The 18,911-nt window shown below is 46.5% G+C and overlaps 1 protein-coding gene across 1 annotated transcript; it reads right to left on the bottom strand.

The window, feature by feature from the left end:
- Positions 1-7,072: 7,072 nt before the first annotated feature.
- Positions 7,073-9,682, bottom strand: LOC138675072 (E3 ubiquitin/ISG15 ligase TRIM25-like). Its single transcript, XM_069763044.1, has one exon. The coding sequence runs from the start codon at positions 9,642-9,644 to the stop codon at positions 7,647-7,649; it is 1,998 nt and encodes a 665-aa protein (XP_069619145.1). The 5' UTR covers positions 9,645-9,682; the 3' UTR covers positions 7,073-7,646.
- Positions 9,683-18,911: the final 9,229 nt, after the last annotated feature.

The following is an 18,911-nucleotide window of genomic DNA, read 5'->3' as shown; positions in this document are numbered from 1 at the left end:
AAAAACAATTGCTAACAATTTTTTTTTTTAAAAATCAGAAAGATAATGTAAAAAACCCTATAGATTTTTAATTTCTGAAATCATAATGACCTACAAAATAAAGTCATCGTAAAACTTACTGTATTCAACATGAAAAACGGCATAAGGACAAAACAAAAAGTTAAAACAGAATTAAATTTTTGACCTTTCCCCCAAAATTATGAAAATGAAGCCGCAGATTATATGTTCCAAAAAATGTGGCAGATGAAAAATAATCAAAGAAGAGAAATGAAAAATAATAGTTTTTGGGATATGCTGATTACAACAAAAAATAATAATAAATATATAAATATAGATATATATACAGTGGGTAAGGAAAGTATTCAGATCTCTTTAACCCCTTAGTGACAGAGCCAATTTGGTACTTAATGACCGAGCCAATTTTTACCATTCTGACCACTGTCCTTTTATGAGGTTATAACTCTGGAACGCTTTAACGGATCCCGCTGATTCCGAGACTGTTTTTTCCGTGACATATTGTACTTCATGATAGTTGTAACATTTCTTCGATATTACTTGCGATTATTTATGAAAAGAATGGAAACATGGCGAAAATTTTTAAAATTTTGCAATTTTCAAACTTTGAATTGTTATGCCCTTAAATCAGAGAGATATGTCACAGAAAATAGATAATCAATAACATTTCCCACATGTCTACTTTACATCAGCACAATTTTGGAAACAAAATTATTTTTTGTTAGGACGTTATAAGGGTTAAAAGTTGACCAGCGATTTCTCATTTTTACAACAAAATTTACAAAACCATTTTTTAGGGACCACCTCACATTTAAAGTCATTTTGAGGGGTGTACATGACAGAAAATACCCAAACTTGACACGATTCTAAAAACTGCACCCCTCAAGGTGCTCAAAACCGCATTCAAGAAGTTTATTAGCCCTTTGCGTACTTCACAGGAACTGAAACAACGTGGAAGGAAAAAATGAACATTTAACTTTTTTTTGCAAACATTTTAATTCAGAACCAATTTTTTTTATTTTAGCAAGAGTAAAAAGAGAAAATGAACCACTAAATTTGTTGTGCAATTTCTCCTGAATACGTCGATACCCAATATGTGGGGGTAAACCACTGTTTAGGTGCACGGCAGAACTTAGAAGTGAAGGAGCGCCGTTTTACTTTTTCAATGCAGAATTGGCTGGAATTGAGATTGGACGCCATGTCGCGTTTGGAGAGCCCCTGATGTGCCTAAACAGTGGAAACTCCCCACAAGTGACACCATTTTGGAAACTAGACCCCTTAAGGAACTTATCTAGATGTGTGGTGAGCACTTTGAACTCCCAGGTGCTTCACAGAAGTTTATAACGTAGAGCCGTGAAAATAAAAAAAATCACATTTTCTCTACAAAAATGATCTTTTAGCCCCCAAATTTTTATTTTCACAAGAGTAACAGGAGAAATTTGACCACGAAAGTTGTTGTGCAACTTGTCCTGAGTACCCCGATACCCCATATGTGTGGGTAAACCACTGTTTGCGCGCACGGCGGGGCTTGGAAGAGGAGGAGCACCGTTTGACTTTTTCAATGCAGAATTCGCTGGAATTGAGATCGGATGCCATGTCGCGTTTGGAGAGCCCCTGATGTGCCTAAACAGTAAAAAAAAACACATGTGACACCATTTTGGAAACTAGGCCCTTTAAGGAACCTTTCTAGATGTGTGGTGAGCACTTTAAACCCCCAGGTGGTTCACAGAAGTATATAACGTAGAGCCGTGAAAATAAAAAATCAAATTTTTTCTACAAAAATTATCTTTTCGCCCCCAAATTTTTATTTTCACAAGGGTAACAGGAGAAATTAGACCACGAATGTTGTTGAGCAATTTGTCCTGAGTACTCCAATACCCAATATGTGGGGGTAAACCACAGTTTGGGCGCATGGCAGAGCTTGGAAGAGAAGGAGTACCGTTTGACTTTTTCAATGCAGAATTGGCTGGAATTCAGATCGGACGCCATGTCGGGTTTGCAGAGCCGCTGATGTGCCTAAACAATGGAAACCCCCACAAGTGACACCATTTTGGAAACTAGACCCATTATGGAACTTATCTAGATGTGTGGTGAGCACTTTGAACCACCAAGTGCTTCACAGAAATTTATAACGTAGAGCCGTGAAAATAAACAATCCTTTTTTTTCCTCAAATATTATTTTTTAGCTTGCAATGTTTTATTCTCTCAAGGGTAACATGAGAAATTGGACAACAAAATTTATTGGGCAATTTATCCTGAGTACGCTGATACCCTATTTGTGGGGGGGACCACTGTTTGGGCGCATGGCAAGGCTTGGAAGGGAAAAGGGAAGGAGCGCCGTTTTGGAATGCAGACTTTGATACAATGGTCTGCGGGCGTTATGTTGCGTTTGCAGAGCCCCTGATGTACCTAAACAGTAGAAACCCCCCACAAGTAACCCCATTTTGGAAACTAGACCCCCAAGGAACTTATCTAGATGTGTGGTGAGTATTTGGAACACCCAAGTGCTTCACAGAAGTTTGACGCAGAGCTGTGAAAATAAAAAATAATTTTTTTTCCACAAAAATGATTTATTTAGGCCCCAATTTTTTTTATTTTTTCAAGGGTAACAGGAGAAACTGGACCTCAAAAGTTGTTGTCCAACTAGTACTTAGTACGCTGATGCCCCATATGTGGGGGTTAACCACTGGACGCATGGCAGAGCTCAGAAGGGAGAGAGCACAATTTGACTTTTTGAGCGCAAAATTGGCTGTCTCGTTTGGAGACCCCCTGATGTACCTAAATAGTTCAAACCCCCCAATTCTAACTCCAACCCTAACCCCAACACACCCCTAACCCTAATCCCAACCCGATCAACAATCCTAATCACAACCCTAACCCCAAAACACCCCTAACCCTAATCAAAACCCTACACCAACACACCCCTAATCCTAATCTCAAACCTAACCCTAATCCCAATACACCCCTAATCCCAACCCTAACCTTAACCCTAATCCCAAACCTAACCCTAATCCCAAATGTAACCCTAATGCCAATCCTAACCCTAATCATAATCCAAACCCTAATACCAACTCTAACCCTAACTTTAGCCCCAACCATAGCCCTTACCCTAACTTTAGCCCCAACCCTAACCCTAACTTTAGCCCCAACCCTAACCCTTGCCCCAATCCTAACTTTAGCCCTAACCCTAGCTCCAACCCTAACTTTAGCCCCAACCCTATCTTTAACCCCAAACCTAACCCTAACTTTAGCCCCAACCCTAGCCCCAACGCTAACCCTAACTTTAACCCCAACCATAACCCTAGCCCTAACCCTAATTGGAAAATGGAAATACATACTTTTTTTTATTTTATAATTTTTTCCTAAGGGGGTGATAAAGGGGGGGTATGTACTTTTTTTTTATTTTGATCACTGTGATAGGATCTTAGTGACCAAAATAAAATGAAAGGAAGAATCTTCCTCTGCTGGCCAGCACATCACGGTGGGTGCACCGCGCATGCGCCTGACATTTTCTTCCCGGAGGAAGATGCCGGCCTCCAGGAGAAGAAGCAGGAGGACCCAGGGACACCGGTAAGTATAACAGGGTCCCCGATCCCCCTATTTCTCTGTCCTCTGATGTGCGATCACATCAGAGGACAGAGAATAACACACCGCATTTTTTTTTTTTGCGGTTGCCGGCGATCACAAAACAGGGGTCGGTAAAAACCGACCCTGATCATGTTCTTTGGGGCCTCGGCTACCCCCGGCAGCCGAGACCCTAAAGATCTTCCGGGTGCCGGTCGGCGGGCGCACTGCGCATTTCCCCGCCGTTTTCTTGCCGGAAAAAGATGGCGGCACCAATGGGGAACCACAAGGAGCACTGGGAGAGACCGGTGAGTATCGGGGGGGCTATCGGGGACCCCATTTATCTGTCCTCTGATGTGCGATCACATCGGAGGACAGAGAAATTAAATGGCAAATCCGACCCGAATCATGTTCTCTGGGGTCTCAGCTACCCCCGGCAACCGAGACCCCAGAGAAAATCTAACCCTGGGGGGCGCTATTCACTTTTTCCACAGCGCCGTTAATTAATGGCACTGTGGTTTAAGTACCCTTAACTGCCGCCGTTAAAAGGCGTATCGGCGGTCATTAAGGGGTTAAATACAAACCGCCACATACATATAATGCAGCATGAAGGGGCTCGGTGAAGGTGGCAGTGAAGGTGTGTAAGTGTCTGATGGGGTCACACAGCTCATAAAAGGACAACTGCCCGGCCTCATAATCCAGACATATCCTGACTCCATCACTGGAGATCTGGTGAGGTAACAGGATCACTTTACTGTCATGTGTCACTGAATACTGATTATTATTTCACCACACTCCTCTATATAAACCCCAGGTCTTGTTATTATATGCAATGTATGACTTCGCTCCACTCCTGTCTATACTGGGGTAACACATCCCCACTGTCCACAATACAGATCTCCCAGTAATGTCGTCCTGAGGTAAATCTCCTCCCGCTCATCACCTGATAATACTGGAATCTCTCTGCTGTTTCTGGACGATTCTCCGTTATTAGTGTCCTGGTCGCAGTTTTCAGGTCGTCTGATATAAGGAGATGATTAGCGGCCGTGTTTACATCCAGTAATATTACAAAAGACATAAAACTGACTGGCACATCCAGACTAGTGTGAATAGGCGCATACCAGGAGGGGCAACCTCCACCAGGTGGTGATTTTAATTACCCATATATGCAGGCATTTATAATCAGGCGTGAATGTGAATGTAAACTTTTGACTTTGCAGTAAGTAATAAAAATGCCTTAAAACAGTTGGAGTGCCCACCAGGGCAGCGGGGTACTCGGTACCGGGTCCGGTTTTAAAGGGGATGTCACGGTGGCTGTGACCCGGTCCGCGGCCCTGGGCATCCAATTAAAGGGAAAGGTCTTTAAGAGGATTTGTAATGTCTATGTTTGTGACACCACCTGTGGTATTCGGTCACTAGGAACCGACGCTGCTTAAAGGGGTCCTCTAGAGTGATGGTATGCAGCAAGATGGTGACGCTTCCCACAGGTCCCTAGGGCTTCCCAGATGTTTGGCAAGATGGTGTAAACCGATAAATGCACAAAGAACGAGGACACAGGTTGGCAAGTCTTTACCTGGTTTACTGATGGTAGTAGTAGTCCTCAGTCCAGGATACCAAGTGCAGGGTAGCTCTGGTCCGGTCGGCTTGGAGGCAATAAGAGATCCCTTTACCAGGTGAGGACCGTAAGCCTTTCCTGCTAGCACCATTTAGTTAATTAGGTCCCTGCTGCTTGAAGCTCAGTGCAAGTGCCCTCTCTCCTGTCCTAAGACAGATGTCTGTACGATAGGCAGTTTGAGCCTGTTTATAGGATCTCTTAAGTGACCCGGCTCTCACGGTCACTGCTTCACCTCAGACTTGTTACAGGCAATTGACATACAGTACTATGCCCTTCAGTTCTGTAGCGCGTCCTGGAGAACAACACAACCTCAGGCTCCCGGTACCCGGCTTCTGCGCTCTGACTCTGAGGGTGTCCTTCCGCTGTTCCCCTCCTGAGCCCTTTCCTCCTCTGTGCTTCTTTTCTCTAAGCTCCTCCACAATTCAACTCTCCTACTTCTCTTTCCAGGGGTAGCAGCTCCTTCGTGGCTGCTCGGCCCCCACGTCTGCTCCAGGCGTCCTTCAGCTACTGGAGACCAACTGTCTCCCTCCACTGTCTCCCTCAGACTAACTAAGACTGACTGGCTCCTTCTCCAGACCAGGATACATGAAGTCTAAGGTAGCTCCCCTGAATCCGGGTCCTGAGTTCCCCTTCCTGGCCTAGATTCAGATTGTGTTGAATGCAAGTGCCTTACCTGATAGATAGGATCTCCCTCGCCTCCAAGCGTGATATCACCCTCCCCGAAGGGCAGGCGACATCACTGCAGCAACCGGTTACCTGGGGGTGATGCAAATTCTCTCATTATTCTGACATTTGGCAAATATTAATAATTATGGTAATCCGAATTGACCTAAAACGGGAAATGTTTATTCTGATTTAATGTCAGATATTGAGAGAAACATGTAGATGTGTCTTTATATGGTGGATTGAAACTTCTGGTATCAGCTGTAGCCAGAGACGGCAAGCTATGACACCTTACATTGTACGTTAGATAAGGGATGCCGGCTAAAACCACAAAAGTTGACACAGACATATCTCGTCTTCACAATACTTCAACTGAATATTGTTCGAATTCTAGGAAATTATATATCATACAATCATATATACACAAGGAAAGGACATTATTACTTACTGTATTATGACAATGTGTCCTTTATTTAACCACCTGGTACGTTGCCCCTTAAATATATGAAACCAATGAAAAATAAAATTCCCCACCCCCGCTCCAAAAATGAAAACAAAACCAAGCGCTAGATTTTATATGAGGCATATAATCCATTAGTGTGATCCGTCTCATCCCAGCTCAGCTATATCTTTTCAGTATTAAACCTAAAAACATGGGCAAATGTGTCATGTAAACCCAGTACATGATCCCCTTGTTCATCCTGAATATTGATCCCTTCCGTGTTGAGGACATCCTATGAGCTACAAGATTATATCAGATCATCTCCAGATCTCCCCTGGCAGATCCCACATCCCCACCGAAACGGAATTTTGTTCTTTGGAGTGCAATCCTCCTCCCCCAACCTAATTACATGCAAAATAAACTGCAAAAGGAAAAGAACTTGGCAAACCACATCAGTAAGATGGCATTCTGGAGGCTTTCCTGTGTGCTCAAGGTGGGTCATTAAACCCCCCGAACCTTGCGTTGTCAGTGTTGGTAAGTATGTAATGCATAGAGACCTGCTGAACTGCAGTGATGTAGGAGCAGGGTCCGTACAGTGATCAGCTGCACTGAGAGGTAAGGCTGGTCAGCAGCTCACAGGGGAGGGAGGGTCTGCAGCACTGAGGAGAAGCAAGAGCTGCTGGGAAATGTAGTTTTGGCAGAATAAGAATAGGACCACCCATTCAGAAATGTAAAACTGGATTCACAGAGGGAAGGTGAGAAAAAAAGACAGGTTGTAAGAAAGAAACTTTATGTTGTGTTCAATCAGAATATTACAATAAGTATACATTTACTGTACTTTGTGAAAAATAATGTGATTCTGAGAATAACACTTCAAACATGATACATCAGCTAAAAATCGATATACAATAGTCTTGACATTATACTTTTATGATAAACTACGCTACAATATATGGGTAAAATGTACTGGTTTTAATAATATGGACACCTTCACACCGTATTTTTAATGTTCATTTCCGTTCTAAATAATCTTCATAACACATTACTTTTTTACCATTTTGGTGCTGTGAGTCTGTGCACAAGGAGAAATCAGTCCAGGAATGAAGCTGTGCTAACACAAAGACATCACATCCCGCCTGTATTACTGAGAGGGACACGATCACAAGAGAAAAATCTGAAACTAGGAACAATTTTTAAGCAGCATAACAGGAGGTCTAAACATTAATGTCGGAATGAAGATTGCAGCCTGAACATTAGAGGAACTGAAGAAACCAGTAACAATTGGACAAAAAAAATCCTTCGAAATCAGAGGTGTCCATACCCATAAGGTGTGGAGACCTGGATTGTTCAACCTATAATGTCACCATTCTCAAGGCAGATTCTTCTACGTTTACGACTCCTCACAGCTTCTCCCCCTGATATCTTTATAGAACCATTTACCCATAAGACAACATGAAGAGGCTCGGTGAAGGCGGCAGTGAAGGTGTGTAAGTGTCTGATGGGGTCACACAGCTCATAAAAGGACAACTGCCCGGCCTCATAATCCAAACATATCCTGAACCTATCACTGGAGATCTGGTGACGAATTTGGATCAATTTACTGTCATGTCTCACTGCAGGCCGATTATTAAACATCATCCCGCTAACTAAACACCAGGACTTGTTATTATCTCCAATGTATGACTGCAGCCCCCTCCTGTCCATACTGGGGTAACACATCCCCACCATCCACAATACAGATCTCCTGATGTCCACATCCCAGTAATGTCGTCCTGAGGTAAATCTCCTCCCGCTCATCACCTGAGGATACTGGAATCTCTCTGCAGTTTCTGGACGTTTCTGTCTTATTTCTGTCCAGGTCGCAGTTTTCAGGTCATCTGATATAAGGAGTTTATTATAAGCCGTGTTTACATCCAGTAATATGTCTGCAGGATCCTCCACATGGAAGGTCACATTTATATCTCTTATCATAGCAGATAATGTGTGTGATATGTGTGAGATCAGCTCCGCGCCCCGATCACCTCCATCATGTCCTCCTGTGTAATCATGTCCATCAGGTCTCTCTGTGTAATCATGTCTCCCTGTGTCTTCATGACCTTCACCATGTCCCTCTGTGTCATCAATTCCATCATATCCCTCTGTGTCCTCATCACCTCCATCATGCCCCCCTGTATCCTCGTCACCTTCACCATGTCCCCCTGTGTCATTACTTCCATCATGTCCCTCTGTGTACTCATCACCTCCATCATGTTCCCCTTCGCCCTCATCACATTCATCATGTCCCTCTGTGTCCTGGTCACTTCCATCAAGTCCCTCTGTGTCCTCATCACCTCCATCATGGACTCCTCCATCCTCATCACCTCCATCATGTCCTCCTGTGTCCTCATCACCTCCATCATGTTCTCCTGTGGCCTTATCACCTCCATCTTCCCCCTCAGAATCACACAAGTCACCGATGTTTGGATCCTGTAAGACAGTCAGTGGATCCGTCATGTTACACAGCTCCTCAATGTGCCTCATCTTCCTGGACAGCTGGTCCTTCTTTATTTCCAGCTTCTGGATCACATCAGACAGTGACTCCTGGTCTTCCCGCCAGAAGATCTCACTGAGGACACTGTTCTTCAGGTTGTCCACCTGCCTCATGATGTCTGTAAACAGGGAATTGACTCTCTGGGCTTCTCCAGATGCTTTATCTTGTGCTTTTCTCCTGTTCTTTTTCAGACAACTATCTTCTTCCACAGCTTTCTCTCTCTTTATGTTCAGTTTCTGCAGAACATTTCTAAGCTTTTTCTTCTTCTTCTCAGAAGCTTCATCCAGAGACTCCAACTTATGTCCCTTGTGTTCTCCAATCAGACAGCAGGACACACAGACACAAGCCGCGTCCACAGTGCAGTAATACTTCAAGAGTTCATGGTGGACAGAACATTTCCTGGTCTCCAGTGAGGTGGTGGGATCGGTGAGGACGTGTTCTGGTCCTTTACTGTGAATTCTCAGGTGTTTATCACACAAAGAAGCCTCACACGTCAGACAGGTTTTAACGGCGGGTAAAGGAGAGTCCACACAGTAAGCGCAGCGGATCCCGGTGATCTCCTCCTGATGTGGATGAGTAGACAGGAAGTTCTCCACCACATTACACAGAGTTATGTTCCTCATCAGGGTCGGCCGCTCCTCAAACTCTTCTCTACATTCAGGACAGGAATAAACTCCAGACTCTTCCTGTACATTTAGATTCTGATCAATGCAGTCCAAGCAGAAGTTGTGTCCACATCTCAGGGTTACAGGATCATCATAAATGTCCATACAGATAGAACATTCCAGCTCCTTCTCAAGACCAGCAGACGTCATCGCTGAAGGCAGAAGGAAGAAGTGAAACTGTGAAAGCATTAAAAGCACACTTCCCCCACACATACCCAGTGGGTGTGATCCAGAATCAGAAAGAAAGCTGAACTCCTCCTTACTGTGGCTCCAGGTTTAACCCCACCGAGAGTCTCTTGTAGTAACTTAATTGTGATCCTGTTGCTATCACCAACTTTTTTGTGCTGTAATGAAATATTTAGTGTTTATTTCTGGTTTCATTCATTTCTGGTGCATTGCCACTGTGGCGGTGGTCGACGCACGCTCAGCTCAGTTAGGGTGGTAGGACCCACTACAAGGTTTGCTGTGATGTTGCTGTGGGCTTCATACAGTCTGATCAGAATGTTAAACTGAAAACCTCATGTTCAGTCATATAAATTTTGGCCTAGCGGCTTTAGATCAACGTATGATTGTTGCTCCTTTTTGTGCAATAACTGCTGAAAAAAATACAAGGATAGCACATCCCAAAATTGCACAGTGATTTAATGACGCCAGGCAAAAATATTTGACTAAATTTGAGGTTCTTAGTTTAAGTAAAATAAAGTCCAGCTCACGGTAGTAGACATCTTGAGAGATTCGGAGCATGGAAACGCTGTGTCAGGGCGTGAAGCAAATCAGAAGAATGGAGGATCCAGCTCAACAAAATAGTGAAGAAAACTTTCCTTTATTCACTGGAAGCGTGCTCAAAAGAGGATAAAAACATCAGCGTAAACAGTAGATAAAATACGATATCGACGCGTTTCTGGTGACTAAGCACCCTTAACCCCTTTCTGACCTCGGACGGGATAGTACGTCCGAGGTCAGAAGCCCCGCTTTGATGCGGGCTCCGGCGGTGAGCCTGCATCAAAGCCGGGACATGTCAGCTGTTTTGAACAGCTGACATGTGCCCGTAATAGGCGCAAGCAGAATCGCGATCTGCCCGCGCCTATTAACTAGTTAAATGCTGCTGTCAAACGCAGACAGCGGCATTTAACTACCGCTTCCGGCGGGGCGCCCGGAAATGATCGCATCGCCGACCCCTGTCACATGATTTAAATAAGGTCTTACGTGTCCCACCGCCGTTAGTCCGCGTCCACTGCAGTTCATGCGATAACGTAGCTTATCGCGAGAACTGCCGTGCACATGACCGGGAGAGTTATCTCCGGTGGTCATCTACAAACTCTGCTATGTCTGGATGTCAGGCATCTCTCAGACACTCACTCGTTATTAAGGACTGCGCCGGACCAGGGAGTATACTGTTGGTTTATTATTTTTTCATTTTTTGCAGATGATCGATGGCTTCGCTTGGATTACCAGTGTAATAAAGATGGCAACACTGTTATGGTAAGCCATGAAGCCGTACTTAAGAGGGCTGTTGTTTAGAGACATTAGTAGATGTAAGCAGAAGTCGAGAGAGGCAGAGAAGGCAGCGATTGATGGGTTGAGGGCAGCGGAGAATGAGATGGTGACACTGGGTACTCCGGAAGCTGGGAAGAGATTAAAGGTAGCTCAAAGTCATCTGGAAGAAATATTGCTGGGTAAAGCTGAAAGGAAGCGGGAATTCCTGAAGCTGGCTTATTATCAGGAGGGTGAAACTGTAGGTCACATGCTGTCGCTGGTGGCTTCTGCCCAGAGAAGTACTTCGTTTGTCCATTCTCTGGTTTCTGGAAGTGGTACGAGTGTCTCTGAGACTCCAGAGATTTTGGAGGTTTTTGCGGATATTTACGAGGACCTATACTCCTCTCGGATGGATGGACGGTGGGAGACAGTGGCGTTCCTTGAGGGACTGGAGCTCCCGAGGTTGAGTGACGCAGATAGAGAGGGCTTGGAGGCTCCTATCACGGAGGAGGAACTGGGTCGGGCATTGCAGTCTATGGCTAATGGAAAGGTGCCTGGAGTAGATGGGTTTCCTGCTGAGATCTATAATCAGATGGGGGAGGTGCTAATTCCCAGATTAAAGGCGGTCCTAGAGGAGGCTAAGACTAGGGAGTGTCTGCCTACATCCATGAGAGAGGCCATAATAGCGGTGATTCCTAAGGAGGGGAAAGACTTGGGGCAACCTGAGTCATATCGGCCAATCTCCTTGCTTAATATAGATGTCAAGATTCTGGCCAAGGTGTTGGCGATGAGGTTGACGAGTGTCATCTCCGGCCTGGTGCACCCAGACCAATCTGGCTTTATGCCTGATAGATCCATGGCGGTCAACCTACGGAGGCTATTTATGAACCTGCAGCTTTGGTCTGATAACTGTGGCCAGAGAGTTATTGCATCTTTATACGCCCATAAGGCGTTCAACAGAGGTTTGTGTCCTGGATTCGGTTACTGTATCCACAGCCGATGGCCAGAGTCCGGGCGAATGGGGAGTTATCACGGACTATACAATTAGCTAGAGGGACAAGGCAGGGGTGTCCGCTCTCTCCTCTTTTGTTTGCTCTGGCCGTGGAGCCATTGGCTGCTAAACTTCGACAGTCTGACGAGGTGTCTGGGTTTAAATATGGGATGATTGAAGAGAGGGTGGCGTTGTATGCGGACGATGTTCTACTGTTTATAGCTGACCCAGTTGCTTTCTTGGGGGGCATATTGGGATTATTGAAAGATTTGGCTCACTGTCAGGACCAGGGCCGCCATCAGGGCATTACAGCCGTGACTGGCGTATGGGGCTCGGTGAGCAGAGGGGGCCCGCATCGGGCCCCGTCTCATCTGCTCACCGGGCCCCCCCTGCAGGCGCTGCGGCACGCTATTGACGTGCGGGCCCGCGCCCGCACGTCAATAGTTAACAGCCGTCAGCCAGTCTGAGGCTGGCAGCTGAATAGGGCCGCAGTGCGCACTCGCCGGCGTCTGACGTCATTCTCAGCCGCCGGGCCCGGCGAGTGCGTCTGCATGGAGCCTGGAGGGAGCTTCGCGCGGAGCAGGAGCATGGCCAGGTAAGAACTCATGTTTTTTTTTCTTTGAGAGCGGCGATCCAGGGGGGCCCGGGGGGCAGAATGCAGGACGCACAGGGGCAGAATGCTGGACACACTGGGGCAGAATGCTGGACACACAGGGGCAGAATGCTGGACACACTGGGGCAGAATGCTGGACACACAGTGGCAGAATGCTGGACACACAGGGGCAGAATGCTGGACACACTGGGGCAGAATGCTGGACACACTGGGGCAGAATGCTGGACACACAGGGGCAGAATGCTGGACCCCCTGGGGCAGAATGCTGGACACACTGGGGCAGAATGCTGGACACACAGGGACAGAATCCTGGACACACTGGGGCAGAAATGCTGGACACACAGTGGCAGAATGCTGGACACACAGGGGCAGAATGCTGGACACACTGGGGCAGAATGCTGGACACACAGGGGCAGAATGCTGGACACACAGGGGCAGAATGCTGGACACACTGGGGCAGAATGCTGGACACAGGGGCAGAATGCTGGACCCCCTGGGGCAGAATGCTGGACACACTGGGGCAGAATGCTGGACACACAGGGACAGAATCCTGGACACACTGGGGCAGAATGCTGGACACACAGTGGCAGAATGCTGGACACACAGGGGCAGAATGCTGGACACACTGGGGCAGAATGCTGGACACACAGGGGCAGAATGCTGGACACATTGGGGCAGAATGCTGGACACACTGGGGCAGAATGCTGGACACATTGGGGCAGAATGCTGGACACACTGGGGCAGAATGCTGGACACACTGGGGCAGAATGCTGGACACACTGGGGCAGAATGCTGGACACACAGGGGCAGAATGCTGGACACACAGGGGCAGAATGCTGGACACACTGGGGCAGAATGCTGGACACAGGGGCAGAATGCTGGACCCCCTGGGGCAGAATGCTGGACACACTGGGGCAGAATGCTGGACACACAGGGACAGAATCCTGGACACACTGGGGCAGAATGCTGGACACACAGTGGCAGAATGCTGGACACACAGGGGCAGAATGCTGGACACACTGGGGCAGAATGCTGGACACACAGGGGCAGAATGCTGGACACATTGGGGCAGAATGCTGGACACACTGGGGCAGAATGCTGGACACATTGGGGCAGAATGCTGGACACACTGGGGCAGAATGCTGGACACACTGGGGCAGAATGCTGGACACACAGGGGCAGAATGCTGGACACACGGGCAGAATGCTGGACACACTGGGGCAGAATGCTGGACACATTGGGACAGAATGCTGGACACACTGGGGCAGAATGCTGGACACACTGGGGCAGAATGCTGGACACATTGGGGCAGAATGCTGGACACACTGGGGCAGAATGCTGGACACACTGGGGCAGAATGCTGGACACACAGGGGCAGAATGCTGGACACACGGGCAGAATGCTGGACACACTGGGGCAGAATGCTGGACACATTGGGACAGAATGCTGGACACACTGGGGCAGAATGCTGGACACACTGGGGCAGAATGCTGGACACACTGGGGCAGAATGCTGGACACACTGGGGCAGAAAGCTGGACACACTGGGGCAGAATGCTGGACACTGACAGGGGCAGAATGCTGGACACACTGGTGCAGAATGCTGGACACAGTGACAGGGGCAGAATGCTGGACACAGTGGCAGGGGCAGTATGCTGGACACAGGGGCAGACTGTGAGACCCGGGGGCAGAATGCTGGACATGGGCAGATTGCTGGACATTGGGACAGAATGCTGGACATTGGGGCAGAATGCGAGACACGGGGCAGAATGGAGATACGGGGCATGATTAGAGACACGGGGCAGGATGAAAGATGGGGGAGGATTGGAGACAAATGGGGCAGAATGGAGACACAGGGGGCATGATTGGAGACAAGTGGCAGGATTGCAGACATGGGGGCATGGTTGGAGACATAGGGGGCAGAATGGAGACATGGGGCATGATTGGAGACAAGTGGCAGGATTTCAGACATGGGGGCATGGTTGGAGACATAGGGGGCAGAATGGAGACATGGGGCATGATTGGAGGCACTGGGGGCAGAATTGGAGACAGATCGTGCAGGATCATGGGGAAGGATGGATATGATGGAGACAGATGGGGTAGGATGGAGAGATCACATGGGGCGATCACATGGGGCAGGATGGGGAGATCATATGGGGCAGAATGGATACTCATGAGGGCAGGATGGGAGAACATATGGCTGACGCCAGGAATGAGACACACAGTGGCCAGGATGGGGAATATTATTACCATAGGGGCTAATTTAGGGATATTATTACTGCAGTGATGTATTTATTTTATTTTTTGAGTATACTGTTTTAAATGAGGGCACAGTCCTGTTACTGTGTAGAGTGATACTATGTCGCCTCTTTTTCTTCATGTGGTGTAATGTAGAAGTTGGGAAAAATTAAGTAATGTATTCTACAAGCGGAGCTTGAGATAACTGTGTTATTTCCTGCAGAGAGAAGTCCTGGCTGGATGAAATGATGGCGGTCTGTGCTGGATGAAAGATGAAGGACTTCATCTAGAGACGTCACTGGTGAGTCAGTGTGTTACCTATACACTGACACTATACACTGTATACTATATACAGAGCTCCTGTGTATAATTTCACTAGTGATCACTGTATTATCTGTACACAGACACTGCATACTAAGTACAGATCTCCTGTGTATAATGGCACTTATGGTGATAGTATGGTGCTTTTTTTTTAATTACTGATCAGAATTGTAGTATTCAGTCACTATGTGGTGGTAATATGTGGTCTGGTCATGGTGCAGTGGTATTTGTTCCTTGTATGTGATATTATTCGATCACTGTGGTGGTAATATGTGGTCTGGTCATGGTGTAGCGGTATTTGTTCTTTGTATGTGATATTATTCGATCACTGTGGTGGTAATATGTCATCTGGTCATAGTGCTGTGGTATTTGTTCTTTGTATGTGATATTATTGGTCATTTTAAAAATTGAAAAATAAATAAAAATATACCTAAATTGTATTGCATATTTTAACAAATATTTCACAGGTTACAGTAGAGTAGGGCCCGGCCAAAAGTGTCTACCGCGTTATGGTGGTGGCTTAAAAAATCTTTTGGTCAAAATAAAAGCTGCCGGCTATATGTGTGATCTGGTGATGGGAACTGTTAATGTGTGGTAGGTGAGAAGTGGAGTTTTTCCAAGAGAGAGCGGTGGGACTGTGGACAGTTTGAGGGGTGGAGTGTGGAGGCGGGGCTGGGGTGGAACCTGGGCGGAGTCTCAAGGGGGCCCCGAAAATTTTGCCAGTATGGGGCCCCGAAATTTCTAGTGGCAGCCCTGGTCAGGACTGAAGATAAACTGGAGTAAGTCTATTTTGTTTAAAGTGGACGACGTAGGGGAGGAGGGGAGTGAGCTGCTGGAGGATGGGCGACTGAAGGTGGTAAGTCAATTTAAATATCTTGGGATATGGGTATCTATGCCGATTACGGATTACATACATAGGAATCTGACTCCGATCTTAGGCGTTCTTAAGGCAAAAGTGGATGCTTGGGTTAAGCTGCATTTATCTGTGGTGGGCAGGGTGAATCTTATCAAAATTATTTTGATGCCGAAGATTCTGTATGTTCTTCATAATGCGCCAATTTGGATACCGCGTGGGAAATTTCGGCAGATTAACTCCCTGTTCATGAATTTGGTATGGGGGAGACAACATCCACGTATCAGACTGGAGACATTTCAGCGACCCAAGGAAGATGGGGGCTAGACATTGCCTAACCCTGAAGTATATTTTCTTGCAGCCCAGAGTCAGCACTTAAAGGGCTGGGCGCATGAAGGGTCATCCGGGGCGGTACAGCAATTAATGGAAAAGGTGACAAAAAGAAGGCCAGCAGTACAATGTTTGAAGGATGGCTCCCTGGGGGGCTGTGGGGAAATTGTATCCGACTATGTTATTGATATGTAAGCTGTGGGGTAGACTAAAACATATACGTGGGATTACGGGTCTGACCAGATTCTCACCCGCTATGACATAATAATAATTTAAAGGAGTTTGTGGCAATGGGGGTACTACCAGAATGGCAGGCCAAGGGGATTCAATATGTCTAACAGATAATTGAGCAGGGAGAGTTGAAATCCTTTTCCCAATTGCAGGTGGAATTTGACCTCGGGCCTGCGGGGGAATATCAATATTTGCGGATGAGACATGTATTTGGAGCTCAGACTAGGGACGGAGGCATCAGAAATCAAAGGGATATAGTGTTAGAGTATGTGTGTGGTGAAGGGACTACTGGGGGGTTATTTCCACTCTTTATAAAGACTTGCTGCACACTTTCCTGTTAAGGTTTCCAATACTGGCGAGCGCTAAGTGGGAGAGGGATCTGGGCCCAATGGAGAACGAAACTTGGGAGTCGGTGCTGGAGTGGGTTCCACGGCTGTCTCTGAGCGAACCGTATAGACTCACAGCTTTATGTGATACACAGAGTTTACAAATCTCCGAAGGTATTATATAAGGCAGGCTTGCGTGATGATTTTGAGTGCCCGAGGTGTAAATCTACAGATGCAGATATATTTCATATGATGTGGACGTGACCGAGACTGGTTGCTTTTTGGTTGGTAGTTTTGAGTCGTGTGGAAGGAGCATACAGATGCACGGTGCTGAGGGACCCGATGGTGCGCTTGCTGGGGTGCGTGGATGAGATTGGAGTGAATAACAACCTGAAGACAGCTATTGCCAGATTGCTGTATATGGCCCGGAAGGTAATAGCGCGAAATTGGATTAAGGACGAGCCGCCTTCAAGAAGAGAATTCCTCCATAATGTGAAGCAGGGCCTGAGACTGGAAAAGGGGTTTTCAATCGAAGTATAAAAAGGACAGCGCCACACTAGGAAAGTGACAGACAGCTTGCTTGAAAAAGGTCCACGGACCGAAACTTCGCCGCAGGAGGCAGAATAAAGAAAGTTACTGTCTGTCACTTCCTAGTGTTGCGCTGTCCTTTTTATACTTCGATTGTGGACTCTTTTGCTGGGACGGATCCCCTGGTGTGGACGAGCGCCCTGATGTCCATGGAGACGGTGTCAGTATTGGGTGCGGTCTAACACATTTGTTGGATACTTGGAAAAGGGGTTTTATCAGAAAAGAGGGAAAATTGAAATGTTCGATGAGCTATGGTCTCCGTGGCTTGCCATGGGATAGGTTTGTTATAGAGACCGGGTGAATCAAGACCCTGAATTGGTGAAAACATAACACGTGGCCTATGGTCCTAACCGAGGGGATAGTCATCCTATAGATTTGAGTGTGGAGCTATTAAACAAGGTGGGCTGTCTTATTGGGGGGGGGGGGGCGGGATAAGTTGGGATTGCGGGGTTCGTTTGGGGGGAAAACTTTGTACTGAAAACAAGAATGTAACATGTCAATTGTAATATTATTCTTAATAAAAATGTATTTGAGTTTAAAAAAAAGATGGAAACACTGTGTGGTGTTCTATTCCATTAAAATACTTTATTCTGCATGTGTGTGTTTTATTAACCCTTTACCAACTATAGGATTAGTAATGGCAGGATTCTTATTGACGCCTATCCATTACTAAGCCGGCTTAATGTCACCTTACAAAGGTAACATTAACCCCTTATTACCCCATATGCCAGCGCTACAGGGCAGTGGGAAGAGAGAGGCTAAGTGCCGGAATTGGCACATCTGTAAGATTCGCCATGTCTGGGGCGGCTGGGAGCTGGTGTTTGTAGTTGGGGGGCAGCTAATATCCATAGCCCCTTCTTAGGTGTCACGGATCCCACCGTGCTGCCATCAATTTGTCACGTACCTGCTCTTAGCACGCGACCTGGGGTTGCGCCTGCAAGGGTTAATCTATCTCCCCTCTCTCAATCCAGCATTCAACCTCTGTCCTATGCTGTAATGGGAGCATAAATCACACAACGACCCAGGCCACACACCCGCTCATACACGCTGCCACCACTCACTGAACACACAGGCGATGAGTCCCGGAAATATTACTACTACTGTCTGCCAATCATAAGGATCATACAGTTTAAGGCTATGGATTCTATAGAACATACAAGGTTCAACTTGTTAAAGTTTTATACGTAAATACAAAAAGATACAGTGCTTACAATAAAGAAAAAGGTATAAAAATATGGTAATAAAAAGACATGCAAATATGCAAAACAGTTAAAAAAATAAACAAGAGAAAACTTACAGATATAGCTAATTTTGTAGTCTGCTTTCTGCTCCCTGAGGGGGGAATGGATGGACTGGATCACATCAGCTTGGCTGCCATCAATCAGTGAACAGCTTTGTACGTATACAAGCCTAATTTATAGAGTTACTCTGGAGGCCAGATTTCTAGGCCA

Source organism: Ranitomeya imitator, chromosome 4 (genome assembly GCF_032444005.1).
Source record: "Ranitomeya imitator isolate aRanImi1 chromosome 4, aRanImi1.pri, whole genome shotgun sequence".
Lineage (NCBI taxonomy): Eukaryota > Metazoa > Chordata > Amphibia > Anura > Dendrobatidae > Ranitomeya > Ranitomeya imitator.
The sequence above is the reverse complement of the archived record's forward strand: the minus strand, read 5'-3'. Positions and strand labels throughout refer to the sequence as shown.

What these genes read in the sequence shown, in the direction of transcription:
- LOC138675072 (XM_069763044.1), bottom strand. Translation starts at nt 9,644, where the DNA reads ATGACGTCTGCTGGTCTTGAGAAGGAGCTGGAATGTTCTATCTGTATG.